At 40.8% G+C, this 13,965-nt stretch overlaps 1 protein-coding gene across 7 annotated transcripts in view; it reads right to left on the reverse strand.

Annotated features, from left to right (window-relative positions):
* WWP1 (WW domain containing E3 ubiquitin protein ligase 1) overlaps positions 1 to 13,965 on the reverse strand; it is a 104,299-nt gene that overhangs the window by 51,089 nt on the left and 39,245 nt on the right. For 6 of the 7 annotated variants that reach the window (XM_066378783.1, XM_066378785.1, XM_066378787.1 and 3 more), the window contains 4 exons: positions 13,229 to 13,353; positions 4,155 to 4,292; positions 4,002 to 4,068; positions 1,240 to 1,424 (listed from right to left, as the gene is read on the reverse strand). In XM_066378783.1, the coding sequence (XP_066234880.1) occupies positions 1,240 to 1,424; positions 4,002 to 4,068; positions 4,155 to 4,292; positions 13,229 to 13,353 (515 nt within the window). The remainder of the gene's footprint in view (positions 1 to 1,239; positions 1,425 to 4,001; positions 4,069 to 4,154; positions 4,293 to 13,228; positions 13,354 to 13,965) is intronic. The other variant, XM_066378786.1, reaches the window with a different exon arrangement.

Raw genomic sequence — 13,965 nt, forward strand, 5'->3', positions numbered from 1 at the left:
TGTATTTAATTCTGGAATTCTTGACAATGCTGTTCACGTGGTGGTATCTTTCCACACAGATCCATAAAAGTTGGAATCTCAGGAATAGTAGTTGTTTTAAGTGATCTGATCTTAATTTAAAGACAGTTCTGCATAACCTATGATGATGTTTCTTTTCCTGCTTTGTTAACAGAAATCTGAGACAATGTTCTTACTACAAAGTGGGCAGAATCAGAAAACACATGCATTTGCTCAAACCTTTACCCTGGTTATATTCATCTCCTCTTCATTTTCCAGCCACCTTAAATTATTGACTAAGAAGTTCAACCTATTCTGGTACTTAGGATCTTTAAGTTCATTTTTATTTATTTTTTTGAAAAACGGGGCAGCATTAATATAAACCAACTAAATTATTTTAAAAATTCGAGCCAGTTCCCATGTTTACAAAAACTTTCAGGATAATACACGGTATATACCCCCAACCCTGAGTGTAAATGCAACTAGTCTTATCTGCATTCTTTTTAATTTAATCACTGACTGCTTCTCCACATGCTTCTACTTTGAGCACTTCTCTAGAAACAGAAAACACAGGAGAGAACACAGTCTCTGAGTCAAGAGACCAGGACCAGCCTCTGCATACATGGCAGTCACCTTAAGCAAGTCCTAAAATGTTTGAGTGTCAAGAGATTCGTGTGAAAAGAATTAATATATGAAGATTACACAGAAAATAATTCATGAAATTTACAGATTCTTCCACTGAAAAACAGGGTCAGAGGAAATCTTACTCTATAATAGATAACATATATATAGATCTAATATCTATAACAGAGAACTTGTGGAAAATATAAACTCTGAGAGCTATATCAGCTTACATACATTTTTCTACTAAGTCACATGCCAAGAAGAAATAGCTGTTCATGTAAAGATAGGCTAAAGAAACCATTCATTACTGAGAAATCAATGGAGTTCCGGAAATATAGTCCCTATTATAAATAAAATAGTATCTCCCCTCCTGTCACTTGGAAAAAGAAGAAAAAAAAAGGAATGTATTGTGATCTCTAAACTAATGTATTTTTAGCACATTTTCCTAAATAATCTAGAAAATTAAAAATTATTACCAAAAAATCCAGGCATTATAATTTAAAAATTCCTACCATGGAACTGAGGACTAAGGAGGACTGCCCAGTAAGGAGAATGTGGGCACAGACACATAACATCACGTAGTCTCCGTGTGCATGTTTCCGGGACAGCTGTGCTTACCGGTGTCAGTGGCAGGCTCAGATGGGAGCGGTTTGGGGGCTGGCGTGTCTTGGGGTCTGGTGGCACTCTGAGGCGGAAATGAAGGTGCACTGTCTCCATTGACCACGTGCGGGCAGCAGGAGTTCTGCACCACAGTGGCAATGGCTATGTGGTTATCTACTCCATTTGAGCCTTCAGCAGACAGCCTTTAAAAAAAAAAAAAAGATGCCTTACTTCAATGGGTTCAATAAAATAGCTTTTCATCAGAATTTTCATAAGAAATTAATAGGTTCTTAACATTCAAGCAAAATGATAGATGCAGAAAATAATAAATATATGACATTCTTTTTTACATGAAAATTTAAATTATTTTCAGTTCTAAGTGTATCCCATACTGGTAGATAAATCTATACTGACAACTACACTAAATCAAAATAAATTCAGTTCCTCAAAATAATATTCAAACTGTTCATTTTAAATATTATTAACCTTTATTTTAAATGCTTTGAATGTATCTTCAAAATGCTTGTGAAACAAAAATCAATCTCAAACTATTGTAATTTTATTGTACACTGGAAGTCTTCAAATGTTTACTATAAATTATTATTACTAAACACTAAAATTACGAATGCATGATCAGAAAAGCTAACGTTACACCACGGAGTTAGAATGTATAATGTACAAATTCACTATAGCAAATAAACAAGAACCACAACTACAAAACCAAACACTTACATCCCATGGGCAGTGGGCAAGGGAGCAGGGTGGTGCCATGGAAGAGCAGCTGAGGGCTCCTCCAGGGCACAGGCCACTCTGTCTGCTTTCCACAAAGAAGACTCATGTTTTGTTCTGCTTTGTTCTTAAATATAAATCAGACAGTACCCTTTTTATACACTGTGCCTGGAATAAGATCTAGACTTCTTACCAATCATCAACACAGCTTTTCAGAATCAGCTCTCGACCCTGTCTAGCTCTCAGATCTATTCTCCAAGCTTCTCCTCTCCTCACTCACCTCATCACAGCAGATACACTGTATTAACTTTAACTTTACTAAATATAAAAAGCATGCTGAAGTCTTCAAATGCTTATTACGAATTATTATATGCCAGATAGTACAGTCATAAGGACTACAAGACCAACAAACAGTGAACTTAGATGCTGGAGTGGAAGAACTCGCAGAGCATAAACTAACCAGGAATAAACATGGAGTCCCAGCACTGCCATTTCCTCTGCCCAAATGCTCTTCTTTCACAACTCTCCATCAATAGTTCATTATTTTAGCTCAATGGCACTTCCTCAGAGATGAATTCCAGGCCTCTCTCTTTAAAACAGGCTTGCTCCCATCCTGTCACCTTGTTCTGTGTCAATTGGATCAGGCTAATTTATCTCCTCACTAGTTCACTATCCACCAGAATGAAAGTTCCTTGGGAACTTTCAGGCTGGCATGATTGGCGCTGGGACTAGCATCCAGTACCACACAGGCACCCGTAGTCCTGATGAAGGAAGGAGTGCCATGCCCCTTTCCCTTGTCACCTGTGTGTGTGGGCAGGGTGTATAGAGGTAATACAGGCAGGCAAAGTCTGACAAGGGCTCACAAGTGATTCCAACATGTATACCCTGCCCCAGCTGCCAAGCAAGAAGTCTCAGAGCCCGCCTACAGCTCTCCTGGGCTGCAGAACAGATCTTTGATGCAAAGCGGTACTACACAACAAGCAGAACTAGGTTTCAGACTGGTGGTGAGTCAAGCTCCCTCAGACATCTAAAATTGTATTTCAAAACAAACATGCCCACCAGGGGGCGATGCTCTGCCCATCTGGGGCGTTGCTGTTGCAACCAGAGCCACTCTAGCGCCTGAGGCAGAGGCCACAGAGCCATCCTCAGCGCTCGGGCCAACTTTGCTCCAATGGAGCCTTGGCTGTGGGAGGGGAAGAGAAAGAGAGGAAGGAGAGGAGGAGGGGTGGAGAAGCAGATGGGCGCTTCTCCTGTGTGCCCTGGCCGGGAATCAAACCCGGGACTCCTGCACGCCAGGCTGACGCTCTACCACTGAGCCAACTGTCCAGGGCCGACAGTGTTTCATTTTGAGGGTGATAGGTGTTCTGAAATCAGATGGTAGGGAAGGGTGCACAACTCTGCAATTCCACTAAAAACCACTGAAGTGTCCCTTAAGAGGGTGAAGTTTATGAGATGTGTATTATATTTCAATAGAGCTGGTTCTTTTTAACTACTATGTCAGGAATTCAATCAAAATGACATTTTAGACCCTGGCCGGTTGGCTCAGCGGTAGAGTGTCGGCCTGGCGTGTGGGGGACCCGGGTTCGATTCCCGGCCAGGGCACATAGGAGAAGCGCCCATTTGCTTCTCCACACCCCCCCCCCTTCCTTCCTCTCTGTCTCTCTGTTCCCCTCCCGCAGCCAAGGCTCCATTGGAGCAAAGATGGCCCGGGCGCTGGGGATGGCTCCTTGGCCCCTGCCCCAAGTGCTAGAGTGGCTCTGGTAGCCGCAGAGTGACGCCTCGGAGGGGCAGAGCATCACCCCCCTGGTGGGCAGAGCGTCGCCCCTGGTGGGCAGATCGTCGCCCCCTGGTGGGCGTGCCGGGTGGATCCCGGTCGGGCGCATGCGGGAGTCTGTCTGACTGTCTCTCCCCGTTTCCAGCTTCAGAAAAATACAAAAAAAAAAAAAAAAAGACATTTTAAATTCTATGGCAAACTCTAAGGTTAAAATTAAACTTCACCGATGGGCAATGTAACATTACTTGGCCACAAACACTAAACCACGACATTCTACCTGGTCGTTGTCCTGGCTGAAGGCTCTCCGTTCTCATGTAAGGCATCACCATTTTGCTGTATTTCTACTGAACAACAAGAAAGAAAGAAACTAGGTTTTTACATACTTCCTGCTGATTTTCCCCTAAATTTTAAAAACACACAGTTAGCTTACTGGTTGGAGGTGAGCTGCAGCTCGTTAGGTTTTCTGGCTCAATCACCAATCCGTCCAGCACAACAGTTAATTCGCCAGTTTGCACTATGCCATTTTTGTTTTCCAAGGAAAGTTTTAATTGTTCTTTCACTCTTTCCACTAGAAAAAAAAAATCCTAATTTAAAAGCTTTTACCACATACAAAAATGCTTTAGAAATCAAAACTACATATGAAGAATGACTCTAAGTCAGCACTTGGACACAGGTGGGAGGAATCCTTTGCATTTTCATCAGTAGGCTCTTGCTGCACCAGGGCTGCTCCCCTCCACACCTTCCTCACCCCACCATACGCTTCCAGTGGCATTTCAGCTGCCCCTCTGCACAGCATAAACCTCAGAGACATAAATTTACCCAGACGACAAGTGCAGCCATCACCTGAACAGGCTTCTTCAGCCCAGGGAACCACTGAAGACCTGTGCTTGAGGCCAAGTTCTGCATCAGTCAGACAAGTGGGTTACTACTTCTGGCTCTGCTACTTCTACCTGGACTTTCAGTAGTCAAACTATTTTGAGAATCCTCTTCCTCAACATAAAATGGAGATAATAAGAACATTAAACCAAAGAGACTGCCATAGGTTCAAATGCAACACCACACAACGCTTGGAGCCCACATGTGACAAAGAAAGCACTCAATAAATGGTGAGACTGTGACCTCTTTTCTATGTAATGCCAAATATTTCATTCCTATAATTAGGGTATTAAGTTCTTACCTAAATTCAAGGTCATTTCACTTCAATTTTCATCCCACAGAATATGTAAACCATGTAAGAAGAAGAAAACTCGACAAAATACCCACCTCAAACATTTGCGCCACCACAAACCTCATTTCTATGCCACATCACAAAACAAAAACAACAGTAGGAACAATTAGAGAAAGGAGGGAAAATACAAAAGCAGGTGTTCTAGCTGTCTAGACTAACAATATCTGTCTGAAGAAAGCTACACTGACTCCATTCTATTCCACTCTTGTCATCTCCCTCCACTTCAAGTATCTGCAATGTGGAGATTTAGCTTCTTGTTCCTAAAATATTTAGCTGCTTGCACAGTTTCTTAAAGAACAGCCTTTCCAAATCCCTTTAGTGCAGCACTCTAGTGATAAATTCTCTGATTTTAATCTATAAATGCCTGCATTTCCAGAGATCTGCTAGGCATGCAATTTAACATTGATAATGACCTTCTCTCAACTCTTGGAAGATATTTTCCCACTATTTTCTCCTAATAGTGATTCTAACTTATAAATCTCTGCAAATCCCTGTTTTTCTCTAGAGCTGCTTTTTTGTCCTTGGTGTCATGCACTTCACCTAGGACGTGTCTAGGCATGGCTTTCTCTTTCTGACCTTGCGTGGGATATTACGGATCTACAGATTCACACTTTTCATCAATGTTCAAAAATTTAAGCAATTATCTCAAATTATCTCCTCCACACCACCCTCTACTCCAGGGGTCAGGAAACCATGGTCCCCTGGACAAATCTGCCCCCTGCCTGTTCTCAGAACAGCCACTCACTCACATGTTTTCTGTGGCCACTCCCCTGCCACTGTGGCAGAGCGGAGTGGGTGCAACAAGACCAAGCAGCCTGCAAAGCACCACGTTCGCTCTCTGGACTTCACAGAAAAGGGTAATCTACGATGGTGAGTGCATTCTCAGACATCTGTCTAAGAGTGATCTTTGGGCCTAAGCAATCAGGGTCTGTTTCTAACTCTGCTAGTGGTTTGAGGGCACCCCCAGGGCCAAGCTCAGCTCCATTACCTGGCTGTCAGCCAAAAGCTCAGTATTCTGATAGCTGCTATAAGCAGTGTTCACAATTCTAACTCTAGTTTATAACGTTTTCTTTTTAAAAAAGGGGAACCTGGGAGACCACCCTGGCCTCTGCAAAAATCATCAGCGCTACAAAAACTTGCTCTGTCCAGGTCCTGACTGCTCTGCAGGCATGGGGATGTTTCCATCATCCAATCCCTCACAATTCTGAACATGGAACATGGGGTCTAACATTTTTGAATCATAAAATTGGGAGACTATCACATGAATAATTCCCACCCACATGTGTATATGGGAATTCTACTATAGTGTAAACAAGCCCACTCAGACATCGTCATCCACGGGACGGGCGAGGCCTCCTGTGCAGGTGTGCACCTGGGGAAGCGGCGTGAACCCTGCCCAGCCTAGTGTGGGCTTCCGCCACTCATTCCCCACTCATTTCTTCCCACGGACTCAACACCAGAATGGGGGGGGGGCAGGTCCTACCTCCCCTCTAAACTGCTGCTTGCAGCACAGTGGAGAGAGCCTGACCCTCAGTCAGGGGACACACCTCCGTCCTGTCATAAGACAGAGCTAACTAACCATCAGGAACCAGAGGGCAGAAGCTGCTCTACCTGCCTCCCAGACAGACACTCTTCCTCAGCTTCAAGAGGACAATCTGAGTCTCCAAGGATCCAGGCATAAAACCAGATCATGTATCCTAAAATCATGGATTTGTTGAAAACAAACACACTTTCTGTCCCCACAGAAAACAAAAGAGCTTCAAAAATATTTGTTTTTAAGGCATTTCACCCATGCAGATTTACTCAGTCACATTCCAAACTTATTTTTAAAAACTGCTTGCATACACTATTGTCTACTGCTAAGTAACAAATTACCCTAACATTTAGTCCTTAAATAACAATAACCACATATTGCTGCTCAGTATCTGTGCTCCAGGAATTTGGGAGGGGCCAGAAATCTACACCCAGAGCTGTCAGGTTGGTGCTGAAGCAGCTGGGAGGCCCTGTCCTCAACGTCCAGCTTCTCCGCAGTCTTCAGTAGGGTGCCTGTCTCCCACTCAATAGTAGCCCAAGAGACCCAGGCAGAAGCTGGACTGTCTTCCAGGACCAAGCCCTGGAGGCCACGTGCCATCACTGCCATATTCTACTTGCCTTCAGAGCACACAAAGGACTAGCACCAGAAAGAGGAATGAATGCCAGGGGCCACTCTAGGGCCTGGCTGACACACACATAAGTATAATGACAGATTCAGACACAAAACGAGAGAAGAAACCACAGATCCTGAAAGCAACAGTCCCAAGAAAAAAAGCCGGCTTTCTGCCTCCAGGTCTTCCTAGAGCATCACCCTGTGGGTCGGCGTGCACCAACTCACAGACAGTTAGGTTCCCATGCCTGCCAGGCAACACGACACAGTTCAGAATTTATAAAAGAATTTGGAGTAAAAACAAAATAATCAATGTGCAAGAAGAAAATAGAAAACAATAAAATACAGTATTGGAAAAGATTTTCTGAGCATAAAAACAATGAAAGATTAACTTTTATGATAAAGATATTAAACTTCTATAAATAAAAACTGAGAATAAAAAATAAAAAGGCAAATGATTAACTGGGAGGAAAAAAGAGCCCTGATAAACTAGTGAGAAAAAAGAACAAACCAACAGAAAAACATGCAAAGAATAAGATAATCAAGAATAATGAGAGATAAATGACCACAAACATCTGACGCTATTAATACTGAATTTGATGACAAAGTCTTCCCCGCTTTTATCTGTCAGTGTGGCACTCTCCAATGCTGCCGGCGAACAGAGAAGGATGGTCTTTCGGGAAGGCCAGCCAGGCACAGCAGAGGCCGACAGCTGCCCATTCCCTTTGACCTAATAATTTCAATCCTGAAAACCTTTCTAAAGAATGCAAATGCACTTATATCACCAGAAATAAAAATACTGCTTGTTCTAAACCTCAGATTTAAAATATTTTAGTTTGTGTTGATAGAAATTTTTAAAAAGAGAACGTAAGATGTAGTGAACTAAATAACTAGCATCAGCTCAGTAAATAAGGATAAAGCAAATTTTTAAATAAAATTAGATATGCTCTGTCCTCCAATATAATAGACACCTCTTTCTGCTGTTTCCTTACCATTCAATGTAAGTGAATATGTTCAAATATAAGTGAACTTAATAGACTTCAAAATGCTTTCTTTGACAAAAGCTAAGTTCTTTGTTCTACCAACACCATAAAAAACTCAGGGTATACCAGTGTTTGAGTGGCAGCCATCTGTCTCCTTTTGGGAGTGTCTGAAGTGGCTCCCTGTCAGTCTCAAAGCTGAAACAGAACATACAGTTCTGCACATATGCCAACATGGGACCTGGCTACAACTTACACTTTTCACCCGTGCACAGAGTGACAAAGATTCTCTTCTTTACTCAGGTCTACGCAGGCTCCTCTAACGTTCAGAGCTGTGAACAAATACTTGCAGGTTCTAACAGTTTCCAGCTGTGGGCATCCCTGCAATGACCCTAGCTGCACTACCAGTGCCTGCCTGGAGAAAAGCTCAGGGACACTCAAGCATTGCCTGCTTGTTCAGCCCACACCCATGACAGGCCTGATCACCCTTTCTTAGAGCTTTACTACAAATGGCTGATTGCAAGGGTGAACCCTCCTCTGCCCCGAGATGAATTTGTACCCAGGTGTCCTTCTCAAGGACCCAAAAGCCACACCCCTCTGAAATGCTGTCATCGGGAAGGCCAGGGCCTCCATCTCCCGTTTCTGTGGGAGGACAGAACTCTGGAGGACAAAGGCAAAGCTGGCTGAATCACCTTTATACCATCAACCCTTTCTGAGCTTTCACTTTCCTGACTGGACCTAATTCCATCTGCCCCTCTCCACTCCTTTGTTTTCCCTTTGAAATGCCCAGTAAGTTCTGTACAAACTGAAGTTCCGTTCAGTTCAAGCTGGATGCCCCTCCTTAATGAAGCAGAATAGTACCGACTACAGTCTGTCCTGACCACTTAACTAGTGTGTCCAGCTTTATCTTTGACAATAGAAGAATGTTTCCTTTGCAATTTAAGAAATAGTGGGGATGAGAGGAAGAACTATATCTCAGATATCAGTATCTAATGCTGGTGACAATAAAGAAAGCTAAAAATACCACAGGTATCTGCAGAGCCAATGAAAGAACTTCCATAATTCAGAATGGTGTTCATGTAATCTGAACACATAACTGAATGTGAACTGAGCCAAAAATGAGGGCTTAAATCCACAAATGTGCTGAGATACTACATTAGAGGCTGTCTGAGCAAGGGCTTTTGGAGGGTACTACCTGACCAAGATTATTCCTGAGGAAGGGAAGGTGTGAAGCTGAGGTTCACTGGGATTGAAACATGAAGAGGGTTAGGGTCTCCCTGGGAAGGTACAGAGGGATTTTCACGGAAAACACAAATGTTTTACGCTGAGTCAATTGCAGCCTTTATTTAAGGCTGTGGACAGCTGTAACAACTCATATTGTACCACAAAGGCTGAAAAGGTAGTATCTTCCAATACAGAAGAAAATCTTTCAAATCAATTAATCCTCCACCCTTACCCCAAATACATCAGGAAAAGGGATATGTGAAAATATGAATTTTTGAGAACAAAATGTCAGAGCCTCAAGCACAGGAATAAATTAGCCTTATAAATTTGAAGCAGGCCAATGATCTAGACAACTGCAAATGCAGTTTGCTGTGGGCATCTGCTGGGCACTTGTTATGGTGGGTGTGGGGTGGGGGTTCTTAACTGTGCACTCTATTTCTTGTTTCTTCCTTAAACTCTATAAATATTTAATGAAGAAAAGTCCTAGATCTAAGAAAGAAAAAACACAACTTTATGGGCTTCTAACTTCTCTCAAGTTATTAAAGCATAGAAAAGGTAGAATACACAACTTCTGGAAAGACAGAAAGATCTGAACCAAGCAGATCAAAAATGTATCAAACAAAACAGGCATTTTTATTTTAAAAAATCATAAGTAATTAGAAAGAATAAGATAAGCCTTACAGCATTTTAGCAAATGGAAAAGTAAAGTTAAAGAGCAATTCAGGTCTGATTTAAAAGACTAAAGATGTTAAAAGAATAAATCCTTAAGTTGTATGAAAAACTTTAAGATCTTAGGTAAAGGAAAAAAGGTTCATTAATATATGCTATAAGGACTTTTACAAAAAATCTTAAGAACCATTATAAAATAAATGTTTTGGGAAAAAGTTAGAAACATAATGGTAAACATCAAAACTTAAAAACAACATTGAAGGCAACAAAGAAAGGAGTTACCCACCATACAGAGACCAAACAAACAGATGACACTCACTGATGACACACCAGGGAAACGGTCACGGTGACCAGTGTGCACATGGTGCCAAGAGAAACACTGACAGCACAGGGCAGGAGTCACAATGGAAGAGAAAACTTGGCAACCTCTACATTTAGAAATCTTAAAACAAAACACAGATTCCAGACTAGCAATTAAGAAAATGCACTAAGGAGCTTCCAAAATTGATCCTTACAAGAACGTCAATCTGATACAGACTATAAAAAAATTAAAACTCTGCAGAAGAAAAACATCAAATAAAGAGAAAGGAAAGCTATTTAAACAAACAAATTCTGATTCCCAAATACAAACATAATAAAAATAAAGTCATAAGCTGCACGATCCAATATGGTAGCTACGAGTAGCCGCACGTGGCTATTTACATTTAAATTAATTAAAATGAAATAAGATTTAAAATTAAGCTCCTTAATTGAACTTGGCACATTTTAAATGCTCAACTGTCCTATATGGCTAGTGACTACCACACTGTGCAGCACAGGTATAAAACAGCCACCCCCACAAAGTTCTACTGAACAGCAACTTCTAGAGAACTGTGCTAATGAAGGTACATTTTCATTCTGAATACAGAAAAATTACATAAAAATCCAGACACCAAAAGAATGAGTCAATAAAATTCAATGGCACTGGCATTACACAAGACTATTTAAGATTACAGCAGCGGTTTTCAACTGCTGGTCTGCAGACTGGTGCTGGACCAGCAGTTAAAAACTACTGGATTAGAGGTCAAGATTCTGATCAGGACAAGTAGCAATGGAAAGTATAATCTGTGTCATTATACTGTCATTTTGGTTCTTCCTTCTGCCTTCTTCACAAAATTCTTTGTATTTCATCCTTATTTAAGTGGTTCTAATATACATATCCACCCAATAAAAGACAAGTATTGAACAGAGAGAATCATTACTAGTATAAGAATGACAAAAGAAGAGTCATTTTAGGTAAATAGAGTAACCATAAAAAATAGTTTAGGATGAGAGAAAGCTGGACTATTTATCTATATAAGAAATTTCATTCCTATAGTAGAACGATGTTCAAAATTTCTTTAGTTTCTGATCATTATTACGTTTATGTTATTTGTGAAATTTTTTAATACACTTCCACCCTATTCCAAAAAGGATTTAGGGCACGTTTAAATAAATTTATGTTGAAAGATGAGGCAGTTTAGAAAAAGTTGCATTCTGACAGCATGTAGACAAAAATACTGAGTCCACCACAGTATTGTCAAGACAGGGGATGGGCTGCTAGATGAGTGACATAGCCAAATTCACCCATGATCAAATGAATGAACACCCTAAAGAACTGGGCAGCAGCAGGAGGAGACTAACTTAGACGTACTTTTCATATCCTTCCATGATATGAAGAAGAATTCCATGTCTCCGGAAGAATTACATGAGCATAATGACTGAAAGGCTAAGGAGTTGACCAACGACAAGAGCCTGCTTTCAGGAAAGGAGCCCTGTGAAGCCCTCAGAAGACAGTGAACAGAAGAGCTGAACCAAGCAGCCAGAACTGAGCTGTGAGCACAAATGAGACGGCAAAGGAACACCTTACAGGTGTGGAAACCAGGACATGGATTTGCTCTTCTAACCAAGTGGTTTTTAGACTGGTTTGAGAAACAGGGTTCTACAGAAGCTAACGCAGGGACTGGGCACATGAGTGTGCACATGTGTGCTTGGGTGTCCAACGCTGCTGTGTTTCATACATGGATAGACTCCACTGTAAGATTCTATTTGAACATACTCAAACCTGTGGCTGTTGACAGGAAAGCACTGAAAACCCAAGGTAAGTAAAACAACCTCTACTGTCAATCTGCTTATGAATTCCACTGTGTTTGTTATTTACAGTTTTATAAATGCCATCTCCAGTTCACGTCACAACATTCCCCACTATGACCACACCGCAGCCCTTCATCCCTAAAATTACCCTAGCATGTTACAGCCCCACAAATATTTCCTCTGGTTCCAGTCAGCTCCTCCATACTGTAGTATGCCTTCAAGGTTTGATCCTACCTACTGTTCACCTGTACCAAATGTTTTTAAGTGTCTTGCCAGAAATCACACTGGACCACCACAAGCACGCGAGAGCCAGGACTCCTTAAAGGGGCCCTGCTTTCAGTTCTGTTCTCTGTCTACTTTACTTCCTCTCAGGACCTTCCTCTCTGACTTCATCCCTAAGAACCTATTCTCTGTAAACAGGTGCGGGACACAGACATGGTTCAGAACAGCCCAGCACTGGAGCCCTCGGGACACAGGGACTCTTCACTGCAGGTGCTCATTATCAAACACTTTCTAGATAGAACACAACCTCAAAAACATAATACCTTTTTAATAATAACCTGTCCCCCTAGACCAGTGATTGAATTCTCATTTGACAGTGGAGACAGATGAATATAAAAACACTAAGTTGTCATGTTTTTGTTGGATTATTTGGCTCAGAAGTAGTTTATGTTGGTTTGCTTCTTTTTAAAAATAAAACCCATGACATCACCAAAATTTAATTAGAGCCCACTCAACTAAAACCCAAGTGAAGTGCTTAGCCAAGAGGCTGAATAAAAGGGAGCCAAGGATTTGATCAATTATAAGTGTATTTTTAAATTCTGTAAGGCTGTCTAGAGTCCTATTAATTTCTATTACTTCGAAACAAAATTAAGCACCTAGGAATCAGAAAACACTGTGTTGTCATCATTACTGCCAGTAGTCATGTTCTAAAACAAGTCATAAATGAGTGACATCACTGTGCAAACCTACAGGATGGAGAAGCCATGGTAAATGTTTCCTATTTCACAGACCACCACAACTACAGGCAACAACTGACAATGCTCCCTAATAAGTACAAAATTGTATTTTTGCTTTTGGGCTTCAGGATACTTTCAAAATGTCTAAAATAAACTTTAAAGAAACAAAAGTTAGAACAAAAAACTTACACTTTCTGTTGTGTCTTAACAGAGCTTGTTTTAGATCTATTGTGGCTTTCCCTAATAAAGCATCTGCTTTCAAAGTGTGATGACTCCAAACTCGAAATTCCAATTTGGTCTGTGGGGTCACATTTCTGCAGGGGAAAATTATAACAAAAATATAGGAGGATATGCCATTATTCTACGTGCTAATTCCTATCAAGTCATTTACTTCAATTAATTTCTAAAGCCAAGATTCAGTTTGAGGAAAAAATATTGTATGAAACAGTAAACTACTTAAATGATAAAAACAGTACTTACTTTCAAGTACATTATGACTTTAATAGCTAGATCAGAATTGTTGTACTTGGTGAACCCAAACATCAGCAATACATCAAGAGTCTGAGACTTCACAATAACTATTTCTAGTTGAACAAATTTCTAAAGGTTTAAGATGATTGATGGCATTGGCTATAATACACAAATTTATAACATTGTATTTCAGAAATGCCAAAATTAAGAACTGATTTTCTGCCCTATTTATTTTTACAAGACAGGAAGAGAAAACATGGCTACATGAAAATAATTTACTTTGTAAAGCTAAGCAAGGATTACTATGCCTCTTCTGTAAAAGAAATGAAATTCACCCACAAATTTTTCATACTTTAAATTGTTTGTTCTTACTGGAACAGAGGAGTCATTACTATGAAGTTTTCCTACAAAATAATAATTTTAAAAAGTTCCAAGAAGCACACTACCTTTTGAAG

The sequence above is a fragment of the Saccopteryx leptura genome, chromosome 3, assembly GCF_036850995.1.
Source record: "Saccopteryx leptura isolate mSacLep1 chromosome 3, mSacLep1_pri_phased_curated, whole genome shotgun sequence".
NCBI lineage: Eukaryota > Metazoa > Chordata > Mammalia > Chiroptera > Emballonuridae > Saccopteryx > Saccopteryx leptura.